We start from the raw sequence: 18,825 nt of genomic DNA on the forward strand, positions 1-18,825 counted from the left end.
AATTTCTCATTATGCAAACCTCACATCAGAAATGATGACCCATGTGCAACATATCTTTCACATGTTGCATCTGTGTAACTTATATCTATAATAAGAGAAAAATAGTTTCCCATTTAAAATGAACAGTTTAGCTTTGCCTGTGCATAGATTAGTTAGTAATTTTTTGTCTCTGAGTGCATTAAAACTTCATTTAAAAGACCACAGCAGTAATAGCAATTGCATTCATTTACTTAATTTTATGCTGATGGGTTGGTGCTGTGGGTGCTGTGTTCAGAAGCTGTCAGATGCCTGTGTGACAGCATCTTTAGTACTGTACTGTGGCTTAGCCCTCGCTCAAAATTCTTTGAGAAGAGTCAGATTTATTGCCTGTGAACTTTTGAGATGGAATGGAAGCACAAATAAACAGGGGACAGGACATGGTAGCTCGTTGTTTGCGTGTTGTCTGTTAGCTCCAGCAAAGACCCACCGAGAGGGGTGTATGTGGAGGCCCTCCAAGCATCTCTCTGCCCAGCCAAGTCTTAACTCCTATTCCAGCTCTTAGCAGCAAGAATTACTTCCCTGGTTGTGTATTTCTGGGCAAATGAGCTCAAAGTAAGTGACAGTTTTTCAACAGTATGTACTCTCTGGGAAGTTGGTGAACACAAATGCCTACTTTAATTTCACATTGTGTGTATATATATATGTGTATATATATATATATGTGAACTCTATTTAAATCTCCTAATGAAGCTCATAGATCACTCTTGGCCTTGTGTAGTGTTCCTGTGGTTAGGGTCAATGGTAACGTGTTGTCTTCTCATGGCTGGAGACCACAAATCTGCAAATGATTTAAACTGCGGAGTTCTGCCTTTTCACTAGAAAAGAATTAAAATAATTAATTACAAATTTATTTTGTTTTCATACTGGAAATTTAGTCTGTTTTTGTTCCTTTTCCTTCTGATGTGCAGCTGAGGCAGTGAAAACTTGCTTGTAGGTCTTGTAGTGTTGTGCATTGCAATTGAATTTCATGGTGTGCTTTTATGCTGCAAAACAGTAGTTCTCATTGAATCCATGTCTTTCCCAAATAAAATGAACTTCATAATTCTGTTGTAATCCCCTGTGCTTCATGTAGTTGTTAGTATTAAGAAATCAAAACCAGGGAGCATTTTGTTGTGTCTATCCATAGAGAATGTGATTGGAATTGGTACAACTTAAGTTAGTTCAGGAGCTATAACCACCTGTGTGATGCCATGAACACACATCTGTTTGGAAACTGTACCTGAGTGAAAGAAATGGAGTTTATTGTTACTGGTTTGTTATTTTGGGGTCTTTCCTGTCTAAGCTTTTGACTTGAATCAGTTTTGAAGATCTAGATTCAGTTTCTGTGTCCTTCATTGCATGTCGTGCTGCTTAAGTCAGCCAGTCAGTTATGTAATACTGAAGCCCTGCCTGGAAGTTTCCAAACACCATTTAGTTTCTTTCAGTCTGCTTAAAAGTAAAAAGGCTAGATAAAATCAGCAGATGTGATGTAGCTCACGAGGCAGTTTCAGCTACCTGCTGTATTGTTATTCATCCCTGATTTAAGTTGCTTCTGATATGGTCCAGCAGTATTTAGCTTTTTCTAGGGCAGTCAGTTCCCTCAAAAGGATTTAAAAATACCTTTTTTTTTAAGTGGTGGGCTTTTTTGTTTGTGGTGTGTTTTTTTTGTTTGGTTTTTTCATTTTAGTTTCAGCACAGTTGTCTCAGCTGTTTCTAAAACCAAAGCTGTGGGAGCAGAACTGCTCGTGGTTTGTTCCTCAGCCTGATTTTGGTGCTTTAGTGTTTGGTGGAACTGTGCTTGGAGGTGAGGCAGCTCCACAGGGTGGCCAAGGCACTGCTGAGGATTTGTCTCAGTCCCTGCAAGGGCACCAGTGGGAAGATGGGGAGCCCACAGGGAATGGCATTTATTCAAAGCAGAGGATGGATAAGATGCAGTCACGTGAAAGTCATGCTGGAAACCACACAGATCCACAGACATAAAACTGTGAGCGTGTTTATTCCTTAACTACTGTATGTTCAGAGCTCTGGAGAAGGCTCTGATATAGAAATGGTCATATTCCTGTACTACAGGATTTTTGGTGTTTGTTGGTCTGTGTTGATCTGTGAGCTTGTAGGTGAAGCAGAGGAGAAGATTAATAATGCAAAGGTTGGAATCTTCAGATTATGCATAAATCTGAAAGCTCTGTTTGACCTTTAACCACTCTGAGAATAGATGTGCAGCCATTTCTCTCTGGGAAAAGTAATAGAGGGCATAATTTTGAAAAATGTATTGGATATTTTAGGAATAAAACTATGTCTCTTAATGTAAAATCCAGAATGTATGAATGCATATTCTGCATGCATTAAAAAGAACTATTAGACGTCTGTAAAATAAACTTAAGTCTTTTTCAGATAAACCGGTAGCCATGTAACGAGCACGTGTACATGAACAAAGTTAGTTTGTATTATAGCTAGGTAGGGAGGAGTGTGTCAATCAGCTCTATAAAACCTGAATTATTTGAAATGGGTTCAGTCAGGCAATCTGTAGGGAAAGCAGCCATAAATGTGTGCTAGCAGCACAGTCTAATCTCTCTTCTTGTAATTTTTTTTTTCATTGTCTGTAATGATTTTGCCATATATATATGTATATTGGTTAACCTTTATTGGTCAGAACTGATTTATTGTTGGGGGTGTCTATATAGCAAAGGTCTGAATGGTAAAATACGTGCTATTAACAGGCAATTTCTATTTAGTAAGCCAAGTGGAATTTTGGAAGAATGTAAAGGTTACTTTTAGAAAGGACTGTCATCTGGCTGGCATCCAGGGTTTCCAGTCAGTGAAAGTTTTAGGTGAGTGTTTGGCTTTAAATACATGGCAAAACCCCACTGAAGCACATGCTGAGGGTTTCTCCTTTCCTGAGGGAGGATGGGTACCTTCGTCCCCTGCAGGTCATGGCTATCAATCCCTGAGCTCAGGTGCTTACAGGTAGGGGCATCTCACCTGCTAGGGATACCCCCAGTGATGTATCAAACCACACAGAGACTGTGGGGCCCCTCCTGCTGAGAGTTTGTAGGCAATTCAGGTGATTGGCGTAATCCTGTACTGTAAACTTCATGGGTAGGTGGTTTATATCCTGCTGTGATAATCTGTTTGCTTAGTGCACCCGTAGCAGGTTGGGAGGGAGTATAGTCAATTCTTGGAGTGATGGGATACTGCCCTAAAGCCAGTAAATAGCAGCTTGTGTTTCTAAACCATCTTATCATTCTTTACTTTCATTAAGCATGGACTTTCATGGTGAGGGTGGAGTGGCTAATCTGATAGTCATCTGTGCAAGCAGTTGAAAGGAAATCATAATTACTTACCCTTTTCTGTGGGCTCCACACACTCCAGTTTGCTCAAAACTTATTCCTTGGGAGGGCTAACAGCCTGACCCCAAGTCAGTGAGAGTTCTGTCAGAGCTGCCTGCATTTTCTTGCTGAGGCATGGCAACATGCAGCAGCAGTGCAGTTTTGTTCACATGTATTTATAGGCCCAGAGGTTTCAGACTTAAATAATTTTATTAATTTTATATTTATTTCATTAAAACACATACCCAGAAACCTTTAGGGCTGATGGTTTAGTTGTTTAGACTGAAGAATGGCGATGATTTTAGCAGCTTTGTGATTTTTACAGTAGCATTGCCTGGGCCAGAGTCCAAGGTTTTGGCATTTGTGGAAGGTGACTTAAAGAGCGAAGAGCAAGCACCCAGTTCTGCAGGAAGTGGTGTCATTCTCCCATCAACCAGTCACCTCACCCTTTTATGGTCAGGCGTTTTCACCAGTTTGAGTTGCAAACCATCCTTATTCCCATTGTACATATCAGGCTTGCATCAGCTTTTGCATACGTAACTGGTTCCCAAGTGCAAGTGATTGCTTCACAGACCACAGGTACTTTGTCACTCTCCTCTCAATCCCTTTTCTAGCTGCTTCCACCTGGGAAATAGGAAGGGTGCAGTTGGTACCTACAATGGGAATGCCCCATGCTCAGTCTCAGCACCATGTGTCTGGTCTGCTGTGTATTATTTATGGAGTTTTGTATAATCTGATGGTGTTCCGAAGTGGAAGGAGGGATTTTTGGCAAACAACTCCTTCTCTTGTAAAAAGCATACTAATCTTTGCAAATATTGAAGCAAATGCAGGAGGTGTTTTTTAGGGTTTTCAAAGTATTCTTGCCAAGTGTATTGTAGGGTATTAGCGCACCTGCTCAGAAATGGAAGCACGTGGGTGTTCTTGAAATGATGTGCCTGACCCTTGAAGACATCTGACGCATGGTGCCTGTGCCAAAGGGATGGTGGCACACAGAGAAAGCAACAGAAAATATGCTCTTCTGGACCAGGCATTTTGTGCTGTTTTACTGTAGCTGCAGTACCTGGAACATGAGCGTGTTTGGATTGTAGGTCTTGCAGAAACAAAAGATTATGTACTTGTGTGGGATTACTCATTTTCAGTTTGATACTCGGTCTCTCTTTTTAGGGAGCCCAAACCAGCATTGTTACAAGAAGCTCACTGCTCATACATGATAGTGCCCAAGGAGCTTCTGGTGCCTTGTGTGTCAAACACTGGAGGAGACAGGGCTGGGTCAGCAGAGGTGCTGTATCAGCCTGTGGGGCTCTCAGGCTGTGCCCACATCACGGTTCTGAAGGGAAGGCTTCAGTCTGGGCTGGGCATTTCAGGGGGTCAGGTAATGAATGAAGGCAATGCCAGTCTCTGGGAAAGCGTATTAAAAGCTATGAATCACTGAATCCTCTCTCATTCTGCTGTTATCAGCTGACAGGTCTTTTTCTGTAAAATAAAAACCATTAATACACTCTTAGTCATTTTTGGTGACTCAAAGGCTTAAACCTTCTTTCAACTCTTAGTCTAAGAGGAACTTGGTCTTGTTTTTAGCCAAACCCATTTTTGCATGAGTTAGTACTTCTGTGCATGCCCAGCACCACATTTCCACCAGTGTACATCCTTTCTTCCTTGAGTATGTATCTTAGGTCTTGCTGCAAGAGGCACTCTCATTGTTTGACTGCCATCAAATCTGCATTTCTGCGAACTTTCTCACTTGCTGGTACTGCCAACACATTCATCATGATCTTTTCTTCCATCAGATTCCCAGTGACCTCTCAGCTTTTTCTTGGGTCGCCACACTGAGGGCTGCATGTGTTATATTTATTTGCATGTAGCAGAGAAGGAAGATGGCATTTTAAAATTGTTTTTCCCTTTTTTTTTTCTTTTTTTTTTTGTCTTTTTGTATCTGAACGCATCGTATCAAAGAGTAAGACAAATCCTTTTTCCCACACATTGTGAGTTCTAGGGCAGCATAGCTTAGATCAGGGTACTCTCAAGCTGATGGGTGTTCAACATGAAATTAATGCACTATGTCAGCTCTAACATCTCCCTGCCAAAAAAATCACAACTCTCACCGAAACTTCTATGGTCACTGTGACAGTGGAACAGTGTGACTGAGCAGAGTGTGCTGTCGTGCAATTTTCCTGTTGCAAAGTTGATAAAATGCCCCTTTGTGGCCAGCAGGGAGAGAGAAGTAGTGAACATCACAGGGAGCTGAACGCACAGGGTGCACGTCAATGAAGGCACAGGGTGCACTGTGGCATCAGGTGCCCCTCACTGTGCTGTCATCCCGTGTGTTGGCAGTCCAGGCCATGGATGCATGCTGGAAAACAGCATCTTCAGCAGTACCATGGAGACCACTTCAGGAAACTGGGGCAAGACACTGGGGATAAGCATGAGGAGATGGATCTCCATTTCTTCTCTTGTGGACTGGCTTGCTCCATGTGCACAGTATTTTAGTTGTTTCTGTCGTGGTTTTGAGGATTTTGAAGTTTAGCAGTTAATTTTGGCAAGACTTAAGATTTTCTTTTCTCTATATCCTAATAAAAATAAATGTAAAGCTGTAGTTGGTGATTTGGGAGCTCAGTTTCTATGTTTAGGGGGATGTAATTTTCTGATTCTTCTTTGTTTTGTAATATATAGCCTGAACAATCAAATCCATTCCGTGTTCCACTTGGTTGTGCACCACTTAACTGCTTGGTGCTAGCAGAATATATCCTAATTTAGTTGAATTGTTGTTACTTGTATGCCATTTTAAGCAGCAGTGATTGCCACTCATTATCATTAGGCAAAAACTATTGCCTTTACAGGAATCCTAATAGGGAGGACATCCCAGTTAAGTAGAACGTGCTGTGCTAAGAAACTTCCTTACAAGAAAAGATGTCACAGTCGCATTTTGTAGTATAATTCTATTATCTTGTCTTCCTGTAGCATCTGGTATCTCACAGAGGTGCCCTCGGCTTTGGATGATTCAGTTAGGCTCTCAATTTTGTGATTTTTAAGCATTATTCATTTGCTCTTCTGGTTTTTCCAGGAGAGAAAGGGTGATATCCTGTGGTAAAAATGCATAACTAGAGGCCTTTATGGTCTTTTCCTGGTTTTCTCTGACGTTCTTTATTTCACCTTGAATCAGTTACTAAACTCGCCTATGCTTTACTTTCACTTTCTCTATGTATTAGACATGAATATTACCTTACCTGCATAATGCCAGTGTCTTGAGGTGAAATCTAGAGCTTTGGAATGCCTTTTGATGTCTTTGGGTACTGGCTGTTAAAGACACACAAAGGGCAGTGTCCCATTAGTCTCCTGGTTCCTCTGCCTGCTCCACCCTTCCTCGTTTGGGCTGCTCTGCCTCCTGTAAGACTCCAGTTATAGAAACTTGATCTCACCACCTAGCTGTCCCAAGAGCTTTGCATTTTCTCCATGGAAAGCCACTCCTTGTTATTTAACTGGGTTGGAATGTGTGGAAAAAAGACACTTTGCTCTTCTTTCCTTGAATGGCTTCCAGGTCGTCTGTTAGCTGAAAGCAGTGGCTAATACCATTAACTTTAAAGTTTTCCCTGTGGTCTGATTCCTGTAAGGAGAATGTTTTCCATCAGCCTTGCCCATCAGGTGGACAGGCTGAGCCTGGGAATAATGTCACAGGTTGTTTAAAACAATGGAGACCATAGGGTTTCTTTCCAGGTGTGAGCTTTTAGGGTTTCTTTCCAGGTGTGAGCTTTGACTGTAGAAGTTTGTGTCACTTTACATTCACCAGATCTTGTGCACCAGGTGTCAGAGTGCTGAGCTCAGGGTGCTGCTGTTCCCATATCATCCCTGAAAATCTGCTGATCCATGAGAAGGACGGTATCCTTCTCATGTACTCATGGTTGCCAAGATTGCATAGTGTGGGGTCGGGTGAGTTTTTCTGCATGTTGGAATACCAACCATGAGGGGGTTTGCACCTAGTCAGGTATTTTGGTGTGGCAAAGGCAGCTGGCAACACTTTTGACTCTTCTGTTTTTCCCATAGACCTTTATATTGTAGCTCTCAAGAATGCTCTCTGGTGCTGGAAAGTATTTTTGTACGTGAGCTTGTGGAGAAAAGGGTTTTTGGTTTTTTTAATTGGATTTTTGTGAGCTCTTGAATTTCACATGATTATTTAAGAGAGCAGAAGACTGGACTCAAAGACTTTCTGGTCCTGTGTTTCCATGTAATAAAATTTACAAATTGTGATGACTGAGGGGATTGTCTGCTCCTGAAGGTAGTCCTCCTGGGTAAGGTTGGCATTTACTTGAGCAATGTAATATGCAACACCACGTATTGGGGACAGCTCAGGGTTAACTACCATTTTCAGGCTCATTTTGTATAGCAATTTGCTTTATATCTATCCTGCACACTTAAATTCTATAAACTCTTAGTAGGATCCAGCCAGTCCTTGTGATGGGAGAATAAACTCTTTTCCAGATATATACATTTGCTTAAGAGGTAATAAAGAGGGAGGTCAAAGATTATTTGAATTACTTTCTCTTGAAAGTAAGAGCACTTAAAGAAATACAAGAAGAAAGCATTCATGCTTCTATTCAGACTCTATATTGGTATAAAGAAGTCTGGCAGTCTTTCCAAAGGAATGAATGGTGAAATGTGAAAAAAGTATTTTATGGGGTTTACAGCACTTGTATTTTTAGTGAAAGTAAACACATTTGTATTAGGTTTCTGCTAGATTCCTCAGCCATGGGTCAATTTGAATCACACTGTTCAGTGGGCATTTTTATTAATTTAATGTCTTTGGAGATTTGTTTTGTTTAGAGCATGATCCTAAAAGAGAGGGAGGAGGCAAAGAATTTGAAATGTGAATGACGTTAGATATCTCAGACCCATAATATAGGCAGTGCACAATTCTTACTTGCCTTGTTCTATCACTTTATATACATATATATATATATATATATATATGTATAGATTCAGCAATAGTTGAGGTATGGGCGTGAGGTATGAGTATGGGCACCATAGGTGCCACCACTTCAGGAATTGTTTGGGCAAAGGCTGGTGTATAAGTGCAGGTATTGGTCTAAATGAAGAAGCAGTGGAGAAAGCTTAAATTTTTGCAAATATTTTTTTTAATGACTCCTCTGTATTTAGGTGAAATTTTGTCTATGAACCCTGTATTTCTCCTGCTCTGAAAAGCTGTGAGAGGTCACACAATGCCTACCGTGTCTTGTGTTGGCGTTGCTCTTGACTCTCAGGTCCTTCCGGCTGTTCTGCTGGGGAGGCACTGAGGAGCTTTGCTGGGACTGCTGCTGGGCACTGAGTTTGGGATATTTGTGTGATGCACTCAGCTTGTTGTGCTGCAAGGACAGCACTGGTCAGCTCTGGGGCAAGCTCTGATAGAGGTATGCAGGAAAGCATGCATTTTTGTGCCAAGATCTGCCTTGCAGTGCAGGGTGGTGCATCAGCTAAGCCCAAGAAGTGGGAATGTGTATGGGGAAGCTGGAAGAAGTGCCAAGTACCCCATCTCTGGATGAGTGTGCATGAAAAATAACTGCTCCTTTTTTAAGCTTGGGCACCTTCACTTTGTCATTTTGTGCAATACTTTGGTTTGGGATTTTTAAGTCCTTAGGGATTGAGCTGTGGCTTGTGCTTTAGCTGAGCCCAGAAGGCAGGAAAATATGAAATGAATTAATTGTGCATCAGATTTTCTCGATGATGTTGCTTTTTCTCTAGAGATTTGGTGGGGGGAGCATTAGGAACTTATCACTCTGTTTTTTGCATCCTGCTGATTTTAAAATATATGGATTTCTCTTGTGTCTTTTACCTATAGGTTGCAGGGTACTCTGAGGCAAAATGAACACCGCAATGTTGGGTATGGCCCGTTCTGGATGTGCCCATGCAATCAGGTGCTAGGCAGATCCATGCCCCAAGCAGGGTACAGAGACAAGGGGAAGCACCAAAAGAGGTGACAAAATCCAAATACACTGGAGTGCTTTGGTTGTCCTTGCTCCAGCACTTCCCAGCAGTTGGTGTGTGGCTGCTGCACACTGCTGGGTGGCACAGAGCAGACAGGGACGTACTGGCAGAGTCTGCCGGGATTCATCGGGCAACAGCTGACTGCTCGATTTCCACTCCAGTGAATCGCAGGGAGGAAGAGGGAGAAAATCACGGGCAGAGAAGCGCACAGGGTTGAGTAACCATGCAGAAAGGAAGGACACTGAGCAGTGCCAGTTGAGAGAAAAGACAGGTACCACTGTTCATTTCTGAAGATACTGCACAGAAATCTTCAGTGTGGAATGACAGATAGAATTGATGGTGACAGCCAGGAAAGGAACAGGGTAAAACTCCTGGTTTTCAGGCCTTTGGAAACTTGTCCTCACCTGTTTCTCAAGTTCAACACAACAAGGCTGAAAAATCAAGTGAATAATACCAGTTGGCTGAGAATTAAAATAAGGAAGTTGAACTATAGCCAAACTAGTCAAAGATGATGGTGGCTTTTTAGATGTTTCTATCTATAAAAAGATATTTATAATCACAGTGTTTATCTTTTCCCCCTCCCCTTCAGTTTAGTGTGCTCTCTTCTTCCCTGCTGTAGCCTTTCATCAGAAAATTTGAGCTCTACATCAAACACTGATAAAAAGAGAGTGGGTTTTTCTTCTAAAAAGCTTTTTAGTTGCTTTAATACTTTTGGGGGAAACAGTTGAAGGTAGAAGATTGGCTGAGTTGCATGCCCAAGCCATAAAATTCTTTTTCTCCGTGCTTGTGAAAACCAGATTTGATCCAGCAAAAGTATGAGTTACAAGCAAACCTTCCATCACTCCACTGGTCACTCGCTGTGGTCAATGGTCAATTATGGTTTTGAAGCTGATATGAGAATCAGATGTTTGGCTATTGTGTGTCTCTGCCAGTCTCCAGCCCAAGTGTAACCCTTTGGCATGACACATCCTATAATTTTTTAAGTTTTCTAACAATGGCTCATTTTGCATTTCATTGGCACTTTTCTCTCCAAGAGCCTAAGAATATGCTTCCCTCACTACAGACCAGAGTAATTAATCATCAGGGCTGTTAGTGATGAACAGGCCTGGCTGTGGGAACAGTCATAGGCAAAGTAGAGAATAAAATTTTTATACCCCACTGCATAAATCACTTGGAGAAGTATCTTCTGTACATAATTATCATTTTAAACGACTTGACTTTTATTTGTAAAGTTATATTAAAACAGTATTTTTTTCTCTGCACTTAAGGTGTGTTTTCATAGAAAACTTTACTAATTCATTTTTAAAAGATGCCATAGGGCTGCTTGTGCTCAGTTTCTTGATTTTAGAACTCTCTTAGAATATTAGATCATTTTTACATCTGTTTTCTACAGGGAAGAGTCTTCCAATTTTGTCTTGATTTCCATCCATTAAAAAGATAAAAAAATGAGAGAGAATACTTACTAAAATGTGCAGGCCAGCCTGCATTTTAAATACAGGTGTTATACTTCCTGAGCTCTGTACACCCGTAGAATACAAATGTTGATCAGTGCACCAAGTGTTTGTGGGAGTCAGCCCACTGAGTGATGGCAGGAAAATTTGAAGAGCTTGTTTGATAAGCTGCTGTTGCTTTTCATTCCCTACCTCTTGGCTTTGAATTCTTCCCTCCCTGGTGCTGTGTCAGGTGTCCTGCTCTTTCTCTCCAGGCCACTTTCTTATGAGCTGTGTTACTCTCTCATGACCTTCTACACATTCATGGGGTTGTTAGAAGCCTGGGATCAGGCCAGGGTCTGGGAATTACATCTGTTCCTGCTCCTGCATCTCCAAGATTCGAACAGGCTTTTGGGGATTTTGTTCTGGTGCCGCTGCCGCGTGCAGAGGATGATCCTAGTTTAGGTTGCTGTCTCATGGTTGTGGTGGGCAAGACCTTTGGTCTTGGTTTTCTCAGTGTATAGCCCTGCTTTTTGCTTTGGAATAGGCTCATTTGAACCTGTGTCACCTCTCTCCTCCCAGGATGGATGTCTTTAGGTCTGTGCTACAAATAAAACTTGCAGACTCAATTGGTTGCAGGGAGGACATAAATGTGAGGAGGGGAATCCAAGGCAGTTTGGTGAAGCTAACAAGATGTCTGAGAAGCATCTTCTTTCAGGTGCATTTCTTGGTCTTGCAGTGCTCCAAAGCAGTTGACAGTTCTATCAATCTATCAATCAAGACAGAATTATTGGTCGGTAGAGTTAGATGTCATATGTTTACTGAGCTGGGAAACTAAGCAAGGTCTTCCCTTGTAAGCATGTGTACCTCTTCCTTAATGGATTTTGCAGTCTGCATGGTCTATAAAGGCAGAACCTACACTCTGTATTTTAAGGAAGGAGTAGTAAAATCTAATGGAAAAAATACATTTCCTACTCTGGCTTGTTTTCAAAGGTAATATTTGGAGATAAGATGTTGTTTAGTCATCATAAAGAGGTACAATTCCACTGCTTCTAGTGGCTCTCCACCTGTGTATGTCCCATAGGGATTGGGAAGGTGATACTGTGAAATGCATGGCCATAGCTGACTGTACACAGAGCCTGGAAGGGGGGACAGCTTCCTCTCCGAGCTGGACCAATGCAGCTGTTGCCCAAGGCTGTTAATGCAGTGTTTGCTTTTGTAAATACATTCTCATTTTTAGCATGACAGTGATTTTGGTGAATAAATAGATGCCCTCCATCTGTTCCTGAGGGTTTACATGTCATGGCAGAAAGTGACTTCTGTGCCTGAATGAATGTGTATGTAAATCATTTTATGTCAGTAGCTTTACTTTTGCCCTGCACCTTAAAAATTTACTGCTCTAAGGGCTTCTGCATAATGAGCTTTTGGAGCCCAAGCAGTTCAATTGCTGGGAGCTGTATTTACAAAAAAAATTCAATCAGCCATCAATGACACTTACAGCATCTTGATGCTGTCCCTTATTTTGGTAACTGACAGTGAAATCCCCTTGCAGGAAGAATCTGTAAATGTGTTGGCTGTCTCATATATAATTTTAAAACTAATCTTTAGGAATTCTGAGATTCCATTAGATATCATTTTCTAATAATTTTTATAGGTTTGGAGTAGTTTCTTGGAGGCTTCTTTGAAATCCTCCTTGAGCAATCCTCCGAGGTTTTTCTGTAAGAGTTATCCAAAGGTAACATTGTAATCAGCTTGAAGGTATTGAGAAGGGTTAACAAGGGCCACTTCTGCATGAGTCATCTGTGGCATTGTGTTACAGATGTTGGTTAACTTCGAGCTCTGCCCACGAAGTCCGTGTCTTGCAATGTCCCCAAAACGATGTGGTGGTGGCAGCAAAGTTGCCATACTTGCTGAAAGTACACTGGGCTTCTCCTTTCTTTTTATCCACTGTAGGTGTTCTCTGCCTGCCAGACAGCTTGAACCTTCACAAGGACCAGCAAAGGTCAAACAAGCCTGGGGAGGTGCAGATGTTCAGCCAGTCAGAGCTAAGGACCATCGAGCAGTCTCTACTTGCCACGCGCGTGGGGAGCATCGCTGAGCTCAGTAAGTACCAGGCTGTTGAGAATGTTTGGATTTCTTTCCTTGAAGTAAAGCAGAGCTAAATGCATTGCCTGCTTCTGCTGAGGAGAGATCAGGGGGCTGCGTAATGTTGAAGGAGATGTTGGGCAGATCTAGCTGTGTTCATGCTCCGTTGTTAGTTCAGAAGCTGAAGCTGTAGGAGGAAGGAAGTGTTGTGCAGACTCGTGGCAATGTCTATGGCTTGTTTGTATACATTGCTCTCAGTTTTAAAGGTGCAAGGTGCTTTATTCCATCTTCCCTATGTTGTATTTGAGAGCACCTCTCAGCATGGCCAGATATGCAGGTGTCTGTTGTATTGGTGTCCTGTCTCATTTCAGTGGGATGTCTGTTTTATGATGGGCAGGCAGAAAGCCGAAGGCTGCAATAAGTAACAGAAATATTGTCACACATTTAAGGCAGAGCTACTTTGTCCTCTGTTAGAGAAGACCCTTTACCTGCCTTTTCTTCTCCAGCCCTAAAACTCAAACCTCTGCACCAGAGGAATTAATTCCTGAAAGATAAATTGTTTGCTATTAATCACAGCACTTTTTGAGACATACAGGAATCTGTGTAGTTGTCAAAATCTGAAAACATGGGTTTTGGCACTAATAAATGGTAGGAGGCAAAGGCCATATGCATCCTTATGTGACATGGAGATAAAGTTACTAGAAGTGGTTTTTTAAACTTCTTTTTTCTTAAGAGGGAAGCATTCCAATCCTGTTTGTGGTGTAGTTAGATACAGGAAGCTACGTGTGGGAAAACAGAATCATTCAGACAAAAAAAGTGGGGTTTTTTCTGAGGTTTGTGAGAAATACTGTCAAGTATTCTTTTCCTGAGATCTGTTACAAAATTTTGGGGAGAAATTAAAAATACTCAGATCCATGAAGATGTAGGCTACCCAGTCAACTGCTATTCTTATAAATGAATTGTGTCTTACCAGCATCATAAGGAACTCTTGCTCATTTTTTGGCACTTCCTGTAGCAATGAGGGTCTCCTCTGTCGCTCCATCCTGTCATCATAGCTCAGTTTCCTCCTGTTCTGAGCCATGTGGGTGCACCACGGATGTTTGTCTACGAGGCACAAGATGAATTTCTGTTTTCAGCTTGCTAATTTTAATTTGCTCTGATGCAGTGTCAACAAGCCAAGAGCCTTAGTGTGAAGTGTTGCTCCATCTCTGGAATCAGGTGTTTGGTGTTATTCAAATGAAGTAATTTATGCTCATTTATTTCACGCGCATGAAACACACAACAGTACTGTCTGTGTGCCAACTAAATTATGCATGATACAGCTCTCTTTCTTACATTTCTTATGATTGAGGTTTAATAAATAAGTAGTTTGTGGGTATTTCAGGGTGGGTGGGGTTTTTAGTCTGGATTTTTTTTTGGACTTTTGTACTCAGCCCAAAAAACCAGACTTCTCAGATGGAGCACCCCATCCCATTTTACAGTTTGAACTCTATCACCTCTAAGTGTCCTACCTTAGATTGGTTGGTAGGGTTTGCTTTCTGTACATCTATTGACTGCACACACAGGCAAAACACTCTTCAGGGTGGCCAGTTGGAAGAACAGAGCACGTCAGTGGGAGCTGGATGCAGCTGTTGGAGAGGCTGGCACATCCAGCAGGCTGGTAGCCCTCCAAAAAGCCCTGTGGCCAACTCGAGGGATCCTCCCTGGCTGCTGCAAGCAGATGCATGTCAGAGAAGCAGCAGTGGGAGGAGCAGTAACTGGCAAAGCTTGCATGGCTTGATGTGCTCAGTTGGGTTGAGATCTGTGCTATGGAGCACTGCTGGTGCAGAGTTCAAAACCGAGCTGTGAAATGTGGAAGGAGTTGCAGCAAGTTGGTGGGGAAAACCCTCTGAGTTTGGAGAAAAAATCATGAAGTGGGAGGAAAATGGAGCAGTGAGGGGATACAAGTAGGTTTGCTCTTTGTTCAGTGCTTGTGTGTCTGTCTCTGGCATCAGCAGTGGCTGTGAGCCAGAGGTCACAGCAAAACCTCTGCCATGGAGGGTGGGTGGGGAACCACAGCATGGGACAGAAATGCAGAGCAGTGGGGGGAACACCTGGGGATCAGGAAGGCAGAAGGCAAAGGAGGATTTATTGTTGCCCTGGTGGTGTGAGGGGGATGGACACTGTGGAGAAGAAAGAAGATATGGCAAGCACTGCCAGGGACAAAATAAGATATGAGGGAAGGATTGAATAGGGTAAAGCACCTGCTTTTGTGGGGTTGAATAAAGGTGATGTGGGAGACTCTCTGGATAGGAGTGAATGAAGAGGATAACACTTGAGAAGAGGATCATGAAGAGGAGGAGATGGCAACCCGAAGCGGGCAGAAGCTCGGCTTATGGACCAGCAGAGTGAGCAGTCCCCAGGCACATGTCTGCACTGTCCCATCAGGCTGCAATATCCCAGGAGCCAGGATTTAATTTCTGTATAGGTGTCCTGTCTCATTTCAGTGGGATGTCTGATTTATGATGGGCAGGCAGAAAGCTGAAGGCTGCAATAAGTAAAGGAAATATTGTCACACATTTAAGGCAGAGCTACTTCATTCTCTTCAAAAGAGCAAAAAACAAGGGCAAAGACTGATCTTGCAATAAAGCAATTTAATTTTATCTCTGGAAAAAAAATTTAAAAAGCGATTCTAATTGAATGAGATTTCCTATAGTTTATTGACATGAATAATTAAAGTGTTGTAAGTACACAGAATAACTGGAATTAGCAAGTATCTGCGTGCACAGCAAAGGCTTCCCCTGCTCTCAGTTCTACCCAGCATCCTTGCATGGATCAGTGTGACCAGCTGCTGAAGGCTTTGAGACCAGGGAATCAAATCTGTCCCATGGAAGAGAACAGCTTGCAAATGAGATCTGTGTCCTGCCCAGCACCTGTATTTCAGCTCACATCGTCTTAATTTCTTTCCAGTCTGTCCTAGGAGAAGAAGAGATTTACAGGGTGGAAAGCCTTGTATCGTATGGTCCCTTTACCTTGCCCTACCCATGATGGCCCTTGTGTGTCTGCACTCTTTGTTTTTTCATGTATTGTCAGTGTGGTCACAAAGACCATTAGTCAGTGGTCAAAAAGACCATTTGGATAAGCTGTATCTCCTTGGGTGTGACAGAAAGTAGGAGAAAACTGGGGAAAGGTGGAATGGCAGACATGACCAGAGGGGGAGTGCAGCACCATCTGGTGATGCTGCCATTGAGGAGTGCTCCTAGTCAGACAGGTGCAGCTGGACTCACGGATGCTGCTCTGGTCCTGCCAAGTCCTACTTGCCTGGTGCTTCTGTCTGCTCTCATCCACGCTCAGCAGGCACTGGTCCTTGCTGGGACACAGCCTGGCTGGCAGTGACCACGTGAAGCAGTGCCATTGGCTATGGGGTGATCTCCAGAAAACAGGAAGAAGAGATGGTGTGCTGACTTAGGGGAGGGAAAAAAAGAGGAGGTTTCGTCTCCGGGACTTAGGAGGAGAATGTAAATAGACACCTAATTCTGCACCACAATTACAGCACTAATGCGTGATTCCAAGGCAAAGGCTTAAAAAATTAATGTGAAACCTTATTCATTAAAATATAATGAACATGGCAGAAAGTTAAGGAACAACAATAAATCTGGTCTATGTTATATTGGCATTTAGTATTCAGCAGTTGTAATTGCCTACTACAGTGTGTTTTAAAATAATGTAATTTCATTTGAAATGCTTATTATATAGAGAACATTGGGAAGAACTGAAGCACAGCAAAAATAATAGGATTTTAAACGGTAGCCTGACAGTATTTCACTGTTGAGTCTTAGAGAAAATATTTTACAGTATTCTTTTTCCTTTTTTCCCCCCCTCCCCAGTTTGTTTTTTTTTCGATGTTTTCTGTATTTCTAGACCAGACTTAGAGAAGAAAGGGAGTAGATCTGTTTGGTTTTTTTCAGAAAGTTTTTGGGATTCTCCTAGATTTCTAGTTCTTCTCTTTCATTTCTTCCCCTTTCAGATGGGAAAAAGTGAATACACTGAATAGAAAAAGACAGGAGCATTAGGGAGAGCTTTTGCTGTGGAGAGATCCCGTGATACTGAATTTTGACCTTTGAATATTTTTCCTAACTGCTTTATATGCATGTTTGCAATCCACAAACATTTATGTTATATTTGACTGCATAATGCTCCAAGACACCTATTCATCATCCATCTAAAAATACTGCTGCTGTCTTGGAGACCAAATGCAGAAGGAATGAGGCTCATAACTGAAGGTCGTTGCTGTTTTTTGGGGTGAAGGAGGACCCTCTTTCTCTTGAGTGTGCACTAAGTAAATGGTGAGAAGGCAGAGCAGAGCCTGCACTGAGCACCAATCCTGGCACCAAGAAATGCTTGTCCCTCCCTGCCTTGGGGTAAAGACTGTCAAGGTGTTAGTGTCTGACATGGGACAGCCACCCTGTGCTGACGTGTGTTCTTAGGGCTGCAGAAGGCTGTGTGTCTCAAACAGCACAGGAGAGAAACCATGGCTTAGGATGTCATCAAAAGCATCTCTTAGTGTATGTCTTTATGTTAGAGCAAAAAAACTGTTTGGGCTTGTTTTGGGTGCAAAGATGGCCAGTCTCCTAGGGCTTTCCTGAGTGAGAATCTTGCCACCCAGACTTGTGCAAACCGCAGTGACTGGTGCTAGTATCACTCTAAGTGTTAACTGCAGTGAATAATCATTTTTATTTTAAACTGTGATAATCTGAAGATGTGATTTAACACTGCTCATATCAGAGGTTTTTTGCTTTTGAATGGTGTTTAACTTAGAGCAAACCCGAGATGTGGTGTTCAGGCTGGTATTCCTCTCCCTGTCACCACTCAGGTCTCAGCAAGGTTTTCCATTTTGCCATTGGAAAAATGCCACTCTCCATCCCTTCTTTTCATTACACATCATCCTCACTTTGCATTCACAATGCTGAACGTATGTATTTCCAAAATAAAAGCCTCCCACTGGATCTTGGCACCCTTTCAGGGATGAAAGGAAGGATTACTGCTCCAAGTGTAAGTGGGAATGTGATTGCACATACTGATACTGTTTTTCATTTCTCCTCACAGCCCCAGCTGAAGAGATCATGAAAGTCACTTCCCCTCCTTTGCCTTTTCATCTAGTCTCAATCTTCTGCAGCCAACAGCAGGGAGTGCTGCAGGAGGCATACAAATTGATTAATGTGCTCTAAATAAGAGGTTAAACCTAGGCTTAGAAGCAAATGCCAGGGTAAAGGTGCTTGCTGGAAGGGTGGCATCTGAAGGAGTGTTGTCGTAAGTGCTCTGCTAATTTACTGCCAGAACAAAAGCCCTGTTTGTCAGACTAAGCAGCACTATAGAGTAAGACCAAGCTTATTCCTGTGAACAGTTTGGTTCATGGAGCACAGTGCTGAGCTAGGCAGAGGTACTAGCCAAAACCTGTCATTTAGATGGAAGTGCTCCCTTCAGCATAGAATTTGGCCACAGACTGACAGCATGTGTATCACCTCTTTTCCCAGTTTTCAAGGGCCCTGCTCTGGGTTATTGCCCAAGGTCTCTAGATCCTCACTCACCTGCTTTCTGGGTGTCTAATGTGTAACTCCTCCTTGCTGTTATCCACACATAATCCAGTCTATGTGTAAAAGTTAGAAGCTGTTTGTGAGATGCTCCTCAGCAGAGAAAGCTTTGCCCCCAGCAGAGAACAGAAGGCAGATGAATGTAGTGCTTAAATGGTAGGTATTTTCTTGCCTCCATTAAGGGCTGCCTGGTTTCAGGCTTCCCTAGCTGCTACCCCATTCTCCTTGCTGCCCTCTCTGAGTGATGGACCACAGCCTCCATTCACTGTCTGCATCTGTGCACAGGAAGGGTTGTGGGTTACTTAATAGTCCCAAACAACATCTTGCTTTTGTTGTCTCCCCCTAAGATACCCACTGTCATCAGCCATAAAACAATACATGTATTTGTTAGGTGAGATGAAGTGGGAGGGAGGATAATTTGAA

The 18,825-nt window shown here is 42.5% G+C and overlaps 1 protein-coding gene across 2 annotated transcripts in view; it reads left to right on the forward strand.

The window, feature by feature from the left end:
• Positions 1 to 18,825, forward strand: part of ABTB3 (ankyrin repeat and BTB domain containing 3) — a 165,229-nt gene that overhangs the window by 82,068 nt on the left and 64,336 nt on the right. For both annotated transcript variants that reach the window (XM_063395761.1, XM_063395762.1), the window contains exon 2: positions 12,701 to 12,850. In XM_063395761.1, the coding sequence (XP_063251831.1) occupies positions 12,701 to 12,850 (150 nt within the window). The remainder of the gene's footprint in view (positions 1 to 12,700; positions 12,851 to 18,825) is intronic.

Source organism: Prinia subflava, chromosome 4 (genome assembly GCF_021018805.1).
Source record: "Prinia subflava isolate CZ2003 ecotype Zambia chromosome 4, Cam_Psub_1.2, whole genome shotgun sequence".
NCBI classification, from domain to species: Eukaryota; Metazoa; Chordata; class Aves; order Passeriformes; family Cisticolidae; genus Prinia; species Prinia subflava.